The 19,419-nt window shown below is 36.7% G+C and overlaps 1 protein-coding gene across 2 annotated transcripts in view; it reads left to right on the top strand.

The window, feature by feature from the left end:
* The window catches only part of MORN1 (MORN repeat containing 1), a 33,634-nt gene extending 18,414 nt beyond the window's left edge, over positions 1–15,220 (top strand). For both annotated transcript variants that reach the window (XM_068414993.1, XM_068414992.1), the window contains 2 exons: positions 9,460–9,533; positions 12,756–15,220. In XM_068414993.1, coding sequence (XP_068271094.1) covers positions 9,460–9,533; positions 12,756–13,048 — 367 coding nt within the window. In that variant the 3' untranslated portion in view covers positions 13,049–15,220. The remainder of the gene's footprint in view (positions 1–9,459; positions 9,534–12,755) is intronic.
* The last annotated feature ends 4,199 nt before the right edge of the window (positions 15,221–19,419 follow it).

Below are 19,419 nucleotides of genomic sequence, written 5' to 3'. Positions count from 1 at the left end.
GCTGGAAGAATAAACTGTCATCTCAAGTACAGTGAATAAACCATCCTTTTTATAAGTACCCCATGAGAACACAGTAAATAAAGACTCTGGTTTCTCGTAACCATTTAATCGATATGTAACTCTGAAAGCCATAGTGAATCTTTTCCATGATCGAGCTGCAGATGTGCTCGCATTAAGGCTGTGGTATGAGATGACAGTAAATGAAACTGCAGCTACAGCAGCAAGTATTAGGGGGAAATGAAAATTCCTGACTCAGAGGAGCAGGGCAATGACAGAAAGACTCCTCATTATAGATCTTTTCATATGGAGAAGAATGACTGGTAAATGAGGTTTCTGTGACACAAAGAGGATGGAAATACAGTTGGACGTTCATGCAGAAATTGTGCTCACTGTACAAAACAAATAGAAGAATAGGGGATATCTAATTTGCATTTCTTAACTGGCAAATGAGCATGGAGATATCCTCTGAGACGGATGACAGTTGTAACAGTTGAGAGAGGTATTGTTTAACTTTCCCATTATTTGGGTTGTGATTAAAGCTACTTTTACCATAGCCTGCTTATTAGTAACTTTTCCAGTGTTTGCTTTATTTACTGTACAATAGGTTACAGGCTTTTTAAAGTACTGACTTGAGCAAATCTGCCACGATGACTAATTCTCCACCTTTTTCACTAGTTCAGCTAATAGCAAAGCATAAAATAATTATAATGGGACTTGCTGACATGAGCAGACGTAGTGATTCCAGTGTCTAATCAGTGTTGGTCCCACTGATTGGCAGTAGCTTCTCTGTAGCAGACAAGGTATTGTCATCTTTAACCAATATGAGAAGTTACATTTATGTCCAAATAGACAAGACAATGTGCACTGGCTCATAAAAGAAAACAGATACCTAACTATTTAAAGCACTTTCAAAAATGTTTCATTTACCACATGCAGCAACTGTCTCCCTCTTTTTTGCAGTGTGACCAGGGAATTTACTGTAGACTGTTGAGGTTTTTGTTTGTTTTCTTGTGTTTTTGCTTAAATGGCTTTGCTTGGCTGCATTCCAGCCTCTTAGTGTGAAGCTCTTTTGCTTTATCCTATTAAGTGGCCTAGAGAGTTGCAAATTCCCAGATTTCTGCATCTAGAATAGCTGGAGGTGCCTTCACATAAGACGCCATCTCTCTTCTGGGATCTGTCTTTGGGCATAATATACCTTAATTTTTTTTTTTTAAATACTTGAAGAAATAAAGAAGAGGGAGAAGGCTGTCTTTTAGTGAAGCTTAGTTGGACTTTTATACTATGATGTGAAGGGTATGTGCTTCTGCACTGAGAAGGGGGTCTACCTTTTCAGGTACTTGAAATGCTTGACTTTGAAATATTTTATACAATCAAAGATCAGGAAAAACCTATATAATCAATGTATGTAGAAAAAAAGACTGCTGAAGTTTCAGACAGGTCACTTAACGTACTTGCAGCTGTCTCGCACATCGATCAGCGCCACTGTCTAGTAATTCCTTCAAACCCACAGTAAGTCATACGTTGAGTCATTAATTAGCTTCACCTAGAAGTCAGTCTCTGCCTACAGTGGCAGCCACTCCATTATCATCTGGTGTATTTCAAACAATAGAAATGATTGAAACAGGAACTCCTACATTTCTGTGAAGATTAAGAATGGCACACCACCCTGTAATTTAGGTACTTGTGCAAGTTTTCATTTGCATTAGGAGAATAGTGCAGATAGTGCTGAAATATTCCATTAAAATATCTTCAGGTTTTGAAAGATTTACTATTGGACATTACATAGTCATGACTTCAGTTTCTTTTCATCTTTTTTTGTCCCTTTAGCTTCTCCATCCATATTCTGAGCACTATTTTTAATCAGTTGGGCATGCTTTAAAGTAACACATTGTACGTTCACAGGAGGATGTCCTTTTTCAGTGTCACTGCAGAGATCTTTTCTATCAGGATTGCTGGTCAGAGTACTTCTGTTTAGGAAAAAGGCAACACTAATTTAAGAAACTTATTCAATACTAAGAGTTGATTCAGTTATTTTAGGAGAACTGGAACTTATTTGGCACCTATTTCTGCAACTGTAGCTCACATCAGTGCTGCACATTTGATTTCAGGATTTTGAAGGAAGGTGACGTTTACAGAATTGGACATTTGTTCATAATAGTGACAGGGCTATACCTACTTCTTTTTTTCCCCCCTCGTTAAGACATATTTAATTTTAATTTTATAAAAAAATGTCGTTTTATATACGAGATAGTGTATTGTCATCTGGGATATGCAAAATTATTCCAGCTAGTGATATGACAGACTTACTGTGTCTGCAAATAAGATTTTCTGGAAATTTCAGGACAGCAGTCAGCAAACAAAATATTTTCTGTGTTACAATTTATACTTTGGACTTCAACATTTTATATGCAATGTTTCATCAAAAAGTGTAGGTCCTATGTACGAGTTGCATGTAAGTGGAAAGTTTGTTCATCTAATCTCAAGATGCACTTTTTTATTCCATTACTCATTTTCATACATTGTTTTAAATAGATTGGTATCAGCTGTTGAGGTAGCAGCAGCTTGTTATTTTTCCATAGCAAAGGTCACTATGCATCAGTGTAGTCAGGTGGCCGGCAAATAAAACTTAAAATAATCTTTTAATTTTATACTACCATCTTGCTTTACTTGAAAGGATTATTTTAATTGCCCGGTCATTTTACTCATGCAGGATAAATTCCTTGCCTATTACAGAGTTTCACTGTGTGACAGAGATCTCTGTCAATTCATGAAGGATATTGAATAGCTGAGGAGGATGGGCTCGATTTAATCTGTGAAGTATGGGACTTTACCCAACAACGTATGAAAGTTGTATATGAATCTTTGACTGGGTTGGCTGGTGCAAAGATGGAAGAGGAATTGTCGACTTGTCGACTGTTTGTTCTGAGCAACATTAATTACCTGGTTTGTGATTGGGAAAAAAGGAGCCCCATGCAGAACCTAGCCAAGCACCAAGCCCTAATCCAATCAGTGTGATGTATGCAGAAAGTTTACAGAATGACCTTGTGCATAATTACTCATTTGATGGCTGTTAGTAAATGGCACAAATGGAATCTGACATACATTATAACACATTAATGATTGCCTTCCTCCCTTCATCCTCTTCTGTACAGAAAAATGATTTTAATTAAGACTTCCGTGATTAGTCATTTAATCAGTCATTAGGCCAATACAGATGGAGTCAATTAATTTTTTTACACTTGAATAGAGACTTGATGCTACTGCAAACCATACAATCTATTTTTTTTAACATTGTATCATGGGCAATTGCCTTGATGTCTGTCTAGTAAGTGTACATTACTCTTCCAAAAACTGGATAGCATTTACAGCACATCACTATTACGGCAACTGTACGTATGTTTTATTACATGCTATCCAAATTTTAATGAATCAGTTCAGTTTTGAATTCAGACTGATGGTTTTTCTTGTTACGGAGTATCGTTTATTTTTAAAAGAGTAGTGGGGCAGAGTTGCCTTTTAAAGCAAATATATTCAACATCTCCTAATGTATTTTGTTATTACATGTGATACTCCTTTGTCTTTCAGTGCTAAATTTCATGCAAGAATTTCAAATGTTTTATGAACTTAAGGGCCTGTTTCATTTGGTATGGAAAGACTTTCTATCTACTAGGCAGATTCAAAACATGAGGTGTAAGTAGCTATGAAATGACTTGCTAAAAATCCTAAGAGGAGTTAAGTGATCACCATCCATGTTAGATCAACAATATTTCAAATTACTCATTGGCTTGGTCATTTATAGGACAAGAGGAGAACAGAAGTCTTTTAGTTTTTTTTTTTAGTCTTTTGGAACTATTTTAGAATAGGTCTTCACCTATTGTTGTGGTTGGCTGATATATCTTCTCTTTAAAAGATAGCTCTCCAAAATCAAAACTTGTTTAAAAAAGACAAAGCAACTTTCATTTCTATTCTAGAGCAATTAAATACAGAGAAAATTAACAAAAATTAGTGTATTGAAAAGGACCAAAGTGTATCATGCTTTGCGTTGAACACGTTTGCATATCTGGGAATGCCAGTCAAAGGAAGAGAAGAGTTAACATCTGCAGTGTATGTTTCATAGATCTGCTCTTGTCCTCGGCAAGGAATTGCCTTGTTCCTCCTTTCAGTTGATTCTCCATAGTGCTCCTTTGCAGGATTCATGCTCGCTGCTCCATCAAATTATAACCTGGTATGCTAGGTATATGAGATGAACCACTGCAAATGGGAAAGTGTTTGTACAGTAAGTACAAAGTGGTCTGGTACCTTTGGTTTGCATTTTAAATGTTACTGAATAATTACTGTTGAGCAGTTAATTAGAAAGATCCTAATGTAAGACTAGCCTATGACATGAGAGAAGATTGCAAAATGAATGACTTATGAGTCCTGCTGGGAAAAATTACTTGATAAAAAAGGACAATGAAATGCTGAGGCAGTGTGGTCTCCTACTAGAGAACAGGAAAGCAATTCAGCTGGATTGCCAACAAACAGGCACTGTGGAACAGTAGCTTGAAATAAGTAAAAGTGGAGATCCTGCTGCATAAAGTAGTACGTGAATTAGTTTGTTAATTCACTGCCACTCAAACCTCTTGAGTCCATTTCTAATGTAAATTAAAAACAAGGCAATTGAAGTCTCTGGGAGTAAATGGGGTTAAGAGTCTGTGCTAACAGCAGATTTTTGTAGCTGGTGGTGTTTCGGTTCCATTTTGCTGTGTTGTCGCCATGCTGGGAGATAAGAGGGAGCTGTCCAGCCTCTGTATTTGAGTGGCTTCCCATTAGGTCAGATCCTCACCATGCCAGTAGTTTGTTTTAATGTTGTCTTGGTGGGCTATAGCAAAGGCAAAAGGGAAAGGAATAGATTGATTCGTGTCTGTCTTAAGAAAGCTTTTAAAGATTGAAAAATGAGCCCTGTCTTGTCTAGCCCAGGAATAATAAATAAAAGCAGGTGTGAGGTGTTGGAATTGAAAACAGCTGGATATGATGGATATGATCTGACTTCTCTAGAGCTTCAGTCTTTAATCCCTGTGGCTCAGTTGAATATTTCCCTCCTGATGCAATGCAGAAATAATAAATAGAACACAGCATATGGAAGGGTTCCTAGACTGAGAAAGGAGAAGGGAACAAACCACAGTTAACTCTCTTTATGCTCACATTTCCTTTGCTTGTGTGTATACCTCAGCAGCCTTTGTTAATGCATTCTGCTAATCCTCATTGTCTGTTTCTGGATGTTTGCAGCTAGGCATGTCATGCTAAGATGAAAAAATGAGAAGCCTTTGGAAATTTATGTTGCAACTGGAATCTACCAACTCAGAGCTGGTTTTTGAAGATGTATAATGATCCCCTCCCCATTTTTGATGTAGCTTTTGCACATAAACACTTCTTCCCAATTCAAGTAAACATTGAATCATCACTATAAATTGCAATGAAATCCCTCTCTGTACCATTAAAATGATCTGATATTCAATTAAAATACAGAGTCATCCAGCCTTATTCTGTAGCTTGAATCTTATCAAATCCTGACCTTTGTAGTCTGCAAGAGGATGGGTTTGGCCACTGGAAAAACTCTGCCATCTAATTTAAAGAGCTCCATGCAAGGAATGGATAGGAAGAGCAATTCAGTTGATTAGAGCTAACATGGTAATTGAGATGACATCAAATGATTCATTACACTTGTCTGAGACAGCAGGATTCAAAAATAGGCATAGTGCAATTCTATCCTACCCAATAATGTTGGTTTTTATTTAACCTGGGTTTAAATTGCTTTGTATGTTGGAATGAATACTTTGGCATGGATGTGAAGTGGTATGTAAAAGAAACAAAGAAATTCCCATGTAAATAAATGATATGTGGGTTTTCTTTCGTGTTTATTCTATTCCATGAGTAATGATAAGATTCATCAGGGTCACACTTGGAAGCTGTCTTGCAAAGTAGATCATTTAGAAAAACATTTTGGCACCCTGCTGTTTTGTCATATATTGCAAGCAGGTTGTGCCAAAAGAAAATTGAAGAAACTGCTGTCATAGAGTACAAAATCATTGGATTTATAATAGGGAGCCAGTGGTGAGAATTCATTATACATTCACACCTGCAGATAAAGAGCATCTAAAATTGGAAGTTTTATTCCACTCATCTTTGATCCTGATATTATTAGATTATATTAGCATCATCCTACACTAGATTCTGGAATTGAAGCAGATATGAATTCCATCCATTACTTTTTTCCTGTAAGTCATTCTTTCTGTACAGCAGCTGTATCCTGTATTTAGAGCAGTAGCTCTAGATCCTGAGACTCTTGGTTTCTGTTGTTGATATATTGTATGGTCCTAATCTCCTATACATAATTTACCTTTTGTAAGCTAATAATACATAAATTCACTCTCCTGAATAGAAACTTTTTCATACTTCTGAAGTATTTGGAATCATTTCATGAAGTTCTAGACATAAAGTGATAACTTCACATAGAATTTGCTACTTTAGGCTCTTTATACATAGCTCTGTGTCAAAATACCACTTAAACAGTAACACATGCCAAGACTAGGAATCCTCTTCAATCTCAGCCTAACCTTGGGAGCCTGAACAGTTGTGATTCTGGTATCCCAATTCAGATCTTCCTGCCCAGTTTTAGCTATTAAACAATGTTAAAAATAGGATTTTGTAGGTCCACAGATTAAATTACTTGGCTTCAAAATTCTGTTCACCAACAAGGAATCCTCCTGGAATTTGTAGCACAACATGTCATTCGCAGTGTATCAGGCACATTTATCGTTTTATCTGCTTGTGGAATGTCTTCTGGTAGACTGAGTTTTATTTTTCCCATATACAGTAAATGACTGGCAAGATTTAGTCATTTCTACAGTATATTCTTTGGCAAATATTTGCTGGATTATTTTTTGGCAAATACTTGTATTAAATAGTTTGTTGTTAGGAGAGGTATATGCCTAGCCATGGTTAACTCATTGAGAATCTTACAGAAAGTTTGTGGAACAACTTTTGTTTGCTGCTTTACTCCATGTGTAGAGAGGGACTTGAAGCAGTAGTGACCCTGTTTCCTGAACTTCAGTCTTATGGCAGAATCCACCAAGAAGTGAAGCACTCCCTTTTGAGACCTTTTCTAAGCAATAGCGAGCTGGGGTGCCTTCATACAGGTGGAACATACCTGTTTTCTTTCCCATCTCAAGTGCTCATTTGTACACCTTTCAATGATTAACTGTGGAGATTTTAAATCAAACTCGGTGGCAGATTCTGCAACCCCTCCCAGGATATATTTGATCCATGGCTGCTGAAGTTCTAACAAAGAAAAGAGAAAATGATACTCCATTTCTAATTAAAGAAGTAATTTTCCTTTGCAAATAGACTTTTTATCTCAGCTACAGTGCTAAGGATCAATGAGTTGTCACATGTCTTTTTAATAAATGCCAGCTAAGATGACATTAAAGTGATAGACTGATCACTATAATCAATGCAATTCAAAATTGCTTTATGTCTTAAATGAACTTGGTTTCTTTCTGTGATTCTCCTACCGTTAACATTGTCTGAGTAATGAAGTACAAGGTTACATCTTAGTTTGAAGTAAAAAGTGACAATGATACTGAATTAAAATTTTTTTGCACCAGTTCAGGTTTTGCAGTTTAACTCCTGTTTTTATGCACTTCAAAGGACCTCACTATACATTCGTACTGCAAAAAAGCAGTTAGTTGTCTTACATTAAGCCATGAATATTGATGCTCCAAAATAATTACTCAACTCAAAGGCAATCAGAGTTGGTATTTAAGCATGAACATGTGGTTCATCTTAAAAGAATAACTGTGTATATGTTGTGCAGTGCCTGTACATTTAATGCCAAACACAGGCTTATCTGTATTATTTAAAATTATACTGGTATGTTTTGGTCTCCCATAAGCACATCTTCCCTGGCTTCTTACAAGGCGAAGCATCTGTGAAAAAAGAGAGCCCTAGTGATGATACAGGAAGGCAAACATAACACCAGAGAACAGTCTAATTTTGAGCTAAAGGAATCTTTTCATACCATTATTCTCCCAGTCTAATCAGTGTCTTTAAAATCTATTTATGCGAAATACTTCAGAACTCTTTTCTTGTTCTGGATTTATTTTCCAAAACCCTAGAGGTTCTGTAAAAACTCTCAGGATCCTTGTAAACCCTTTTATTTCTCTTAGAGTTGGCAGACTGACAGGCGTTAGTTATGCTTAGTGCTAAATTATTTATCTTCCTTTTCCCTCCTAGCTCTGACTTCTGAATCTTTAACTTGACTCTGGGGATATATCTCCCCCCTCCCCCTAAAGTGAAGCCATTTTTATCTTTTGTCTTTAGTGTTTTACCATTAAAAATGTACCTGTAAAGTTTGAATGTGTAAGTATGTTTAAGATGCAGTGTCTGACTTCTTGTAACTGTAATTCTAAGTCTAACAATGTAACTAGGTCATATAAGCCATTTTATGTTTACTTGTATATGATTCTTACTCATCACCTGCAGTCAATAGTGGATCTCAAATTGATTTATGTTTTTTTAAAATACTATTCCTATTCTATCTCGTATCATGTGTTATAGAACAGTCTCGAGGCTTTCTCCTATACAATCAAAATCTTCTAATTGCCAAGAGTTTTTCAACAATGATGTTGCAATGCTGGTAAAATAAAAAGTTATGCACATAATCTCCTTTAAATCCAGCTTTCTGCAAAGTACAACCTAGTGTCGCTATATCAGTCTGGTTTTGATGTGACATGAGCACGCAATTAAATACCTTCCTAATAATCATGTTATTGTGTGCTCTAAGTTATGTCCTAATAAATTTCAAGTGGGAAAGAAGTGAATAAATGGTAGAAGAAGAGATAACCTTTTTCATTTTCATTGCTCATCAGTAGTGAGAAGTGTTTATTTTTACAAAATACAAGGATAACTATTTAAATACTGGCTTTTTTCCAATGAGTTTTAAGCTTTCTTATGTACAAGGAGTTTCACACACTAAAGTATTAACATGTATACTATAAAATGTGAATAATATGTACACTATTTTGATATAAGTGGCTTTGTAGTCTACAGTGTAACATGGTTGTGACTGTGACTTGTGTACTGCTTGTTAGACACTTCCTTATAATTTTCGAAGTATAATTTTTTTATCTCACAGCCTTTTAAATTGTTACATCAGTTGGTAATATTTGGCTTATTATGATGAAGAAGGCAACATGGCTTCAGGATACTGAATGCTCTAGAAAATACAGGCTAAAAGATCTGAAGCTTGTTATTATGTTGTTCTGAAAGTGGCCGAGTAGTTCACATTAAAGTGAACAGTACAAAACACTTTAGAGGAGGAAGAGTCTTCAGCTGTCTTATGAGCTAATAACAAACATCTCTCATCGACGTGTAAGCAAGCATTATTGGTAGTAACAATATATTTATTCTAATCTTTAGATCTCACATGACATCCAAAGAATACAAGCTACAAAAGGATCAGCACCTCATAAAGAATTCTAAGACATTACAAGGTAAAGATGGTTTTTTCATTGTCTGTATTATCACATTCATCAACTGAGAAGCTGTAGAAGCTGGTTTGTAGTATAATTTCAGGACTGAACATATTGATCATGAAGATTGTGTCAATTCTTAAATTACTTCTAGGATTAGTAACGAAGCCAGTCAAATTTTCCTAGAACTTTTTCTTTCAAAACATTTATCTTTGCTGTCTTGATTAAGTGTCTAATGTGTCAGGTATCTGACAATTTTGGGTGCTACTTTTAATTAGGATTCTGTTGTTTCTGATATTCTCTAAAACCATGATATTTATCTTGTACATGACTATAAACAAGATTGCGGGAGCCTTCAGCCTCCTGCTCTTACGACACCAAAAAGCAAAGTCACATACGGAAGGAAGCTGTCAGTGAAGATTACTTTGAAAATAAAGATGTGGCAATAGCATGAGAAAGTGTGAATAAATGCTTGTTGTTAAGGCTACAGAGGAATAGGAGCAGCAGTGCAGTCTGCTATCCACTGCGTCCTGATCATCAGTTCACGTCAAATAATGGCACTGAATTACGCTAGTGAGGTTGTACCTACTTGTTTAAGTCACAAAATTGGCAGTTACTGCCCAAGGGGAAATATTATTATCTCCTCACTGGAGGGAAAAGATTAAAAAAAACCCTTTTATTTCCTTAAAATGGATGATGTATCCTTGTTTCTTGTGCTGTAGCGAGTTTATTGGTCATTTAAAAAACTCAGATATTTGTCATTTCTTTAAAAATGACTGACAAAAGCAAAGGCCATTGTTATTGTAGGAGTCACACTTCCTTGGTATTTTTGTTGCTGTGACCTTGAAGCATCCCATGCATACTGCATGAGAGGAATGGAATGGAAGATCAGCTTTATTTGCTGTTGTCAAAATGCACATTCTTTACAGTAACCTTTTTTGGAACATATTTCCAAGGGACATGATAAATTTCTCCATCACTTGGTGTCTATAAGCCCTGATCCTGACTTTCCCGTCTAGCTTGAAGCTATGAATCTGTGTACATGTGCATTTAAAATATGCAGAGAGGGTTCAAAATGCATAGTATTTGACTTGAATATTTTTGGTTTGACTGTCTTCATTCCAAGTTGTTGACAAGGTAGATTTCCTTATCTTGTTTTATTAGACTGTTCAAATTGCCATGCATGATACTGGCTATAATACTTCTGTTTCATTTTTACTCACTTTAGTATTAAACAGTAACTTTCTGTTCTATTTTTGAAGTCGGTGACCTCTGAAGGATTTGGAACTCTGAAAGTTTCATTGGTGGAAAAATATCTGATATCATATTCTGGAAAGCCTATGGCTCGTTAACTTTTGTCTATTAATGGCTGCAAAATTCATAAACCTTTATGTAATGATTTTCTTTAACTGTAGTACTATTAATTTTTATGGTAATTTTACTGTTATTTATGATCGTCAAAAGAGCCTGTTGGAAAAAGTGATAATCACACAGGGCTTCCAATTGTAGATCCTCTATGCCTTATAGTAATTGTTGCAGGCTCTATTAAAGATTAAGGAAGTTACAAGCTTTGACTTTATAAGGTGAAAGTAATTCTTTGAAGGAAAAGTTATATTATTAATAGTGATTGGAATTGATTACTCAGAGCGATAGCAATTCATTCATGAATTCCATTCGGTTTTACTTCTTTAAGGGTTTAAAACATTTCTGTCTAATCTGAGGGACCCTAATTTCTTTTTGTCTGTCTGCTTACCACATACAGGAGCTTTTACACTCTTAAAAAAAAAAACACAAACAAATGAACACACAGAAGCAAACAAAAAAAACCAACCACCTTGTAATTAGAAATGGTTCAGATTTAAAAGTTAAATTGCTATATACTGGAGAAAAAACAGTCTGCACTTCTGTTTCTCTCTCTGGAATATACAGAATATATGGTAGTTCAAGATCTATACTGTACGTGGCGTACAAATATTTTAAAAAATATCACCTGGATAATGTAATACACGAGATATAGAGCAGTGAGCAGATATTTTCTGTAAGGTGCATAGTAAATACTCTATATTTTGATCCTTTTTACGTGCACAGAGTAAAGCAAAGAAACACGTAATACAGGCAGGAGATGCTGAGTTTTAGGAGATGTTAGATTGTTCATAATTCAGAACTAGCACCAAAAGCTGCAGCCTGAAATCTCATTAAAGATTTGCACGTGAAGAGACTTCAGGGTCAGAGATTGATCAATCTATAAGTCAGGACTTTTTTTCTAGTGACAAAGCAATGTATGTAGTATCTTAAAAATATTTCTTGCTTTTCAGTGTCATTCTGTGGGGGAAAGCAGTAGTCCTTTAAAATTATTTCCATTGTGTAGTATCTACTTTGATTTTCAGACTTCGCAGCTACGGCTCTTTATACAACCACCATGCGTTTCTATTGTTTGAGTTCAGCCTTCCATCTGCTGAGGCAGAACAACGATTGTCTTGTCTATTTGTCAGTGTTTTGAAGGCAGTCATTATTTTCTAGAAGATTTTGAACTCGTACATCTGGTACACATGGACGCTCCAGATTCTAGGGCCATTCTTGTGAGTCCTCAGTTGAACTTTTGCTTTCACTACTTTTCTTATTTTTACGCATCTTGTAGTAGGTTGGTGGCCTGTTTGTGTTAGTCTTGCACAGTCATGGCAGCTTTTCATGGGAGTTGTGTATATGTTGGTACTCATCCAGTTTTACATATATGAATAGTCCTATAGGAGCTATTAATGCTCTTCATACGCATAAAGGGGAGTGCACGTATACATGCTTATGGGACTTGGCCTATTGTTTATTTTATTACCTGAGAGCTGTTGAAAGTATCCTGCAGATACACCAGCTATTACGAAAATCCTATATTATCATAAATCACTGTTTAAATTACCATTCAGGTGTCTTTGCTACTTTAACTGTATATTGTTTTGAGAGATTATATGCTAATAAATGATAGTCCTAATCGGTAGCACAAATTGTCATGCTGTCTGCTCAATGATTACAGTTGTCTTCTATTTGTGATTTAGCAGATATAACAGAATTTGGCATTGGAATTGTATATTTTTTTTCATACTTTGTTTTAATATTTGTTACGATTGTACATTTTTTTTCCTGTCACTTCTCCCTGTTTGTGTACTGAAACTGTTCTGTTTGGGGGAGGTTTTGCTTTATTCTTTCCCCGTTTGAAATGTTTAATTCCCAACTTTCCCTTATCTTTTTCAGGCCAGTATGTGCTTATGGTCCATGAAGTGACCATGCCCCCATTCTTGGGCCAGACTCTCACACCTGCCTTCAAACTCTTGGATTTTTCCAGAGAAAACCAAAACCAAGAACAAAGATTCTTTCAAAGGCACCAGCAAGTAAAAAGGATCAAACCCCACATCCAGGGCTCTTACCCAAGGCACACTGAAGTCAATGGAATTTTTCCCATTGAATGCAGTGGAAGCTGGATTCAGTCTTTGCATCCCAGTCGCCCTTGTAAGGTTTTTCATTCAGGAACGGGGCTTCAGTTTTGAAAATTATAGTCTTCTAATAGCCAAGAAAATAATTGACTTAAAGATCCATGTCATGGTCATCTTCTTACTATGAACATTTTAGAAGAAAAAGAGATATTCTCTGTAGAGATTTGAGATGCAGATTAAAAATTTTTCAGTTCTGTTTTTCAATATATGTTTGGAGGTTTGTTTTTAAGAATTTTGATCAAATAATACAGTAAATTAATTTTTATGACAATTGTAACCACACCTCTAATAACATTTTGGGATATTTGATGCAATTCTCGTTCACGAAGTCCTTCTTTTGCATGACAACAGCCAATCAACTCTCCTCAAACTGACAGAGAATCTACCAGCTTCAAACAACCAGATTTCAAAAGAACTATTTATCAACTTGAAATCCTACTGATTTTTGTGCAAATTTATCTAATGATTGCAAGCAAGAGAGAACATTTTCATTAGGAGAATTATGCTGATGTACTTATCTGCTCATATACATTAATGCCCATGTTATTCACTATATGAAGAAATTTTCACTTGAAGAATAAGGTAGAAATCCTCTAAAAGCCTCCTAACTTAAGTCCAGTGCCTTTGCCTGGGGATCACAGGTTGACGATATCTGTGAAGGGGAGGGCTAGAGTTAATTCACATCACTGAATCAAAATCCATAACTAGGCCTTAGTTGTTGAACTGAAATCCAACAAACAAAATCCAACAACCAGGCAGTTGTTGAAGTGAATAGAAAACTTCAAAGTAAAAGCAGATAAAACACCTTAAATCCAACTCAAAGGAAGTTCTCCTCAAGAGCATCTTAGGGTAGAAATCAGCTTTGGAAATGCCGTTATGGCATTGCAAGGCATGCCCGTGGCATTCCACAGCTTGTAATATCTTGACTTTTTTACCTTCAGAATGCATCTGACTCATCATCATCATCTTTGCTCCTGCTTTGGAGATGAACTTTTGCCATCATTTTGTTTGAATAGTATTTGCAGTTACAAATAACAGCACTATTTTGGCACTTTTCCTCAGTCTTCATTCAAGAATCTCAGACCTCCTGTTCCTTGAAGTTATGGCCAAAATTTCACACTGAGATCCACTAGCTCACTGTGAAGTCCCCGGTTTGATGCAGCTGCATTATACATGATGCAGTTCCCACAGTAGCTCTTTCAGGCCTCACTCTAGTGAGCTGAGTGAAGGATAAATGAGATCAGTTGAATTACCTAGTGTTTTACCACCTGCTTAGTGCTTACATGGGTCATTACTGTGAATCAGCTGGGATGATAACCAGTAAGTTCTTGATAACCCCATGATAACCTCTCTCTGAAGCTGTTAACCCTTTAATCTCCTTGTAAGGATTGTTTTGTAGTTCTACAGATGGAGAAACAGAAACTTGGTTGAAGTAATACCAGGGATCGCAGGCCTTGGCAGTAGAACCCACAAATCTTGACTTTGGTAGTCCTCTGCAATGCAACTGAATGAGAGTTCTGTTATTTTACATCTAATTTCATGAGATCTTCATTGATTCTGAGCACTTTGCATGCCTTATTTGTATTATATAATATTTAGAGACATCTCAGATTAGAAAAGCAGAATTCAAAAAAGCCTAAGGTTAAAACAACCTAATAGAAGAAAATAGAAAAATAGCTGAAGATGAATGTCAACACTGCAACTGATTATATTGACAGTTCAGCTGACTTTTGTGCTATAGCCTCATTTCTATTAAAGTTTCAAAATACAAATCCTTCTTATTTATTAGGCTTCCTAGTACAGATAACCTTGTTAATTCATATTTGAAAATTATATGAGATTGGAATATTTGGCTTGCCAAATGGAAACCACCATCCCTTGTTTTCTGATCCTTTTATGCTTCTATGAAGAAAATAAAAAACAAATGTCTAACAGCGAAAAGCAATAAATAATGTTCCGTAACGATCAATTACGAGGAGTATGTGCTTGGAAACTGGGAAACAAATTGTTCCGGAACTGATTTGACACTGGTTAGTGCTCTTCTCCAAGGCAGTGCTTTTTGTCTCAGTGGTAGCACACGGGTGCTGTGGTTGCCATGGTAAGGTACATGGTTTGTTATGAGTGCTATAAATAGTCACATCATTGGCCGAAAGCGTAAGTGAAGATCCTGCTCTGGTCGTGTTTATTGTGAGTTTTGATCATGGTCACAAAGGTTTATGAGATGATTTACACGGTGAATTAAATGGGCATAAAGACAACCATGTTTGTGTGTTTCTGCGATGGAAGTATCTGCCACATATGTACTCTATCTCATAAATCATAAGTACTTCTGAACTTCTGATTTTAAGTGACTGTGAATGAGATTTTGGTGTTGTCTTTCCACCATTCTGTCTCACAGACTGTATCCCTGACCGAAGGAGAATAGACTGCTGGGTAGATGTACACAGGCCAGAACTGAAATTTGGAATATATGACCTTTGTACCTAGATCTGCCACAGATGTGCTGCTGTTGAGTAATTCTCTATATTTATAGAGAAGCAAAATCAGTAGGAAAGGGTAAAATATCTCCTGTGTTGAGATGGAAAAGCTTTAGTCTTCAATGTTTCTGAGCGTTTGGAGATCTTTGGGTGAAGAATGCAAAACATTACTGTGGCACTTCTTGACATTGTGCATTTGAACTGTCCTTGTCATTGTGTACAAGTCAGGTTTTACAGTAGTATGGATATACGGGTTAAAACAGGATTTTTTCAAAGTTGTATGCAAGTTGAACTGCACTGAAAAAGGAACTGTTGTGAGAGTAATTCCAAATGCACTCACATTACCAAGTGGCACACAGCACTGCAGTCTGATTGCTCTAAGCAATGGCAGATTTGCAGAGTGAGCCTTTCACGACACTGCTACATTGCCTTATGCTATAGCCACATTCCTTTGATGACTATAAAGTATTGTATGAGTTTTTCTGTGTAATTCAGTCAATTTTTTTGAAATTTGGCATCATCTCAACCTCGTGGGAGGAATTTTTCAGGATTGAAAGTGTGATAACGATAAAAAAATGAAAATATTTTTTAAAAACCCACTCCCACCCCAAGCCCCTGTTCCCCAGTTACAGCCTTCACTATCTAAATTTTCCTATGTCACTTGTAAATATGGCAAACCTGGATTTTCTGTCTGTCATGTCAGTGCTACAACACCTGTAGGAGATTCTGTAAATGTTTGTTATGGAAACATTTGCCTAATCATCCCTGTAAAATTTTTGAAAAGCTAAGAAAACAGCTTGCTGCTTAGTGCATGCCATTGCAGTACAGAGAGCCCCACCAGGGTGATATCCTGTTCTCAGGAATTGAATTTCTATTATAAAACGCATGCTTACTAGAAAACACACTTGGAGAGATTATATCCTATTTGAGTCCTAATGAACTTAGTGTAAAATTAACCCTTTGTTATGATTTGTGGGGTGCTTTGGAAAACCTGGGGGAAAAAAATTTCCCAAATACGCAATCTTTTGTCAATTGCACCACCTTTAATGCCAAAGTAACTCCAGTGTCTGTTGGGCTGTCATTGAGTGTCAGAGACCACAGTCCAGAGTTGTAAGAAATCTTTTTCCACTACTCTAAAGGAAAGTTGCATATAAAACAATTCCCTGTGATTCAGCATAATAATTACTAAAAAAATAAAAGCCCTCCTCCCAAGCTGTCAGCTGCTGGGTGCTCGAAGTAGAGCTTGAGTGATAAGCTAAGGCTGAAGAGATCTTGGCATTCCTATAGGAGCAGTAACTGCCCAGTGTCTTGGCTGCCTTCCTATTACAAAATAGAATATATGTACAAAGTTAAGGAAAATGGAAAATGGAGCTGTGTGTGATTCCTGGGGACCTTGCTGAAGGAAAAGGGTGAGGTAATTAACAGCTAAATCAGAAAAACCTTGCTGAGGCCAGAGCAGCACACATTTAAAAAGGTTCGGAAGCATTCATCAGCACTTTCTAGCCTAGCGAAATTTTCTAGTGATATTTCTCGTTCTGATATGCCATGCTGAAAATTTGCCTGTAGTGAGAGGAGTTTTCACACTTGGTTACAACAGTGGAGAGTTTACTCTCTGAGAAAATAAGACGGATGGACAGATTAATTCCTTATGGAAGTAGGCACGTAGATCTGATGTTAGCAGCTTTGCAATGGTACGCTGTGGCAATACTGTACCTAAGGTGATGATCCCTAAGCAGTAGTCTCTCATTTTTCCCTTTGGTGCTGTGTGTATCAATGAGGTAAGTGACTTTTTCTTGTTTGGTATTGTTTCCCACACTATGTTCAGATTATGGCTTTACTAATTTCTTTGGCTTCCTTTCAATTTGTTTCAAAATAAACCAACATCAAGTGAAACTTCTGATGTTTATAGCAATACAGAAAATGAATCAACATTTTTCAACGATATGGACTTAGCCTGAAAAAGCTGAAGGGACAGGAAACAATTGCAATATGAATGTACACATCTGTTCACAGAAACTGGCTTAATTGTTTATGGATTTGTAATTGCAGGAGTGCTCAGCAGTGTCATACGATGCGTGCTCTCGGGTGATGCTGGAGTGACAGCTCTGGACACTGCTTCATGAGATATTTCAAGAGCAGAAGCAGAATAAACTTGTCATTTCCACCTTGGAAAGTTCACTTTGCTTTTGCTGTTGAGGTTGCTAGCCAGCCTGCTTACCAGTGCCAGTATGGCATAAACACCTCTTAATTAGCAGCTGGGTTGAGTTCTCCAAATCATTGTAAACAAGCCACTGAATATCCAGCAGAAGCCAATCAATTTCATTTGTTACTGAATCTCTTGGTTAACTAACAGCAATACCCACTACACAATTCTTCTAGTCCTTTGGCTAGTAGGATCCAGTTACACCTTCTGTCTCCTGTAGTTCAGTGGCTATCAATAGCAGTCCCCTTTGTAACGCAGGTGTAAGGATTGTGTAGGAATTACAGTTTTAGGAGCTTCATAGTCTTGAACCATCATCCTTCTGCCACAGTTATTACTCTGACCCATGTCCCCCCTTTTCTGTCATACAGAGAGAGCGTGACATGTAGAACAGGCTATAGCTGAAGGCTTTCTGGGTTAGAATGAGACTTATGTACTACTTTTAATATTAAGCTGGGGAATGAAGAGAAGGATTGGGAAATGTTACAGCTGTGATACCAGTATTTTGAGAAGTGCGATGAAAGCTTTATCCATAACACCTCTAATATTGCCATTGTTAATATATTCTGAGGGAGAGCTGAATGCAGGTAGAAAAAGTTTCTTGGGTGTACAGCCGTGGAAATGCCATGTCTGTTTTTCACTCTGCAGATGGGACGAGCAGTTGCTAAAGCAGTTGCTCTAAAAAATGAGTTAACAGTCAGCCTATCTGGAATATATTTTTCAAAAGTTTGGAGTGTTTCCATTAGTATGTAAGTACCAAGAAATATATCATAAAAGCCAGTTGGCCTCACAAACTTTGAACCTAATACCAGTTAATTGTATCAAGTTGCAGTTGTTCTAATGTTTTCTATGTAAGGGGTCAGAGTTCCAGCAAACATGTTTCTGGAGTTGTTGGCAGCTAAAAGAGGAAGGCTGCTTTATTGCTCTTTCATAACTGTTCTGATTTCCATAGCCAAGAAAGCACCATTAGAGTTTTTATTATTTTTAATTTTAAAAATGCTTTAGAAAATATATTACACAAGGACACCTGCAGGAACAGGAAAGTTCTGAAATTTTGGAAATTAATTCTGCTTTGGAAAGCGACGCTTTATATGCTAACGAAAACACAAAATTTCAAAACCTTTATTTGTGGCTTTGTAGCAGTGATTAACTTTACTTAATAACCCATCTTTCTGCGTAATATCATCTGGTCACATCTTCATTGTGCTTTTAAACCAAGACCAATCTTTGATTTCATTGCATCTTCATTCCCATTTATGGCTTTTAAGAAGTCTTATTAACCCAAATTTGATCCACACCCTCAATTCCTAATGCACATGTGATGATTTCCCCTTAAATTTTTGATCTATTCCATGGGTAGAGTCAATAACTTTTAAGAGAGACTGCAGATGTACCTGTCAGCTCCTCTGGTCCCATATCTAGATGGAATTTTGTAATCACAGAAATCAGAGATGGAAAAAACCTATTAGGTCATCCTGTCCATCCCTTCTGCCAGTTCGTACCGGCTCCCTGCAGTACGCTCTCCAGTGAGCTGTTTAGCTTAGTTCTGGGCAGTTTTTTTGCAAGGGCTGCAAAGCCTTTGCTGTGATTCTCAGTAAGTAGCTTTCACTTGTCTGTTTTTAGTCTCATGACAGGGCCAGACTATCTGTATTACTCCTGTAATGCAAATATTAGTAATAACAATAAGAGCAGTTGCATTTTTGTTGACGAAATTATTTTGGTTTTGGGACCAAGCCTGCGTCTTCTGG

This window comes from Nyctibius grandis, chromosome 17 (genome assembly GCF_013368605.1).
Source record: "Nyctibius grandis isolate bNycGra1 chromosome 17, bNycGra1.pri, whole genome shotgun sequence".
NCBI lineage: Eukaryota > Metazoa > Chordata > Aves > Nyctibiiformes > Nyctibiidae > Nyctibius > Nyctibius grandis.
This window is presented reverse-complemented; position numbering and strand designations above follow the sequence as displayed.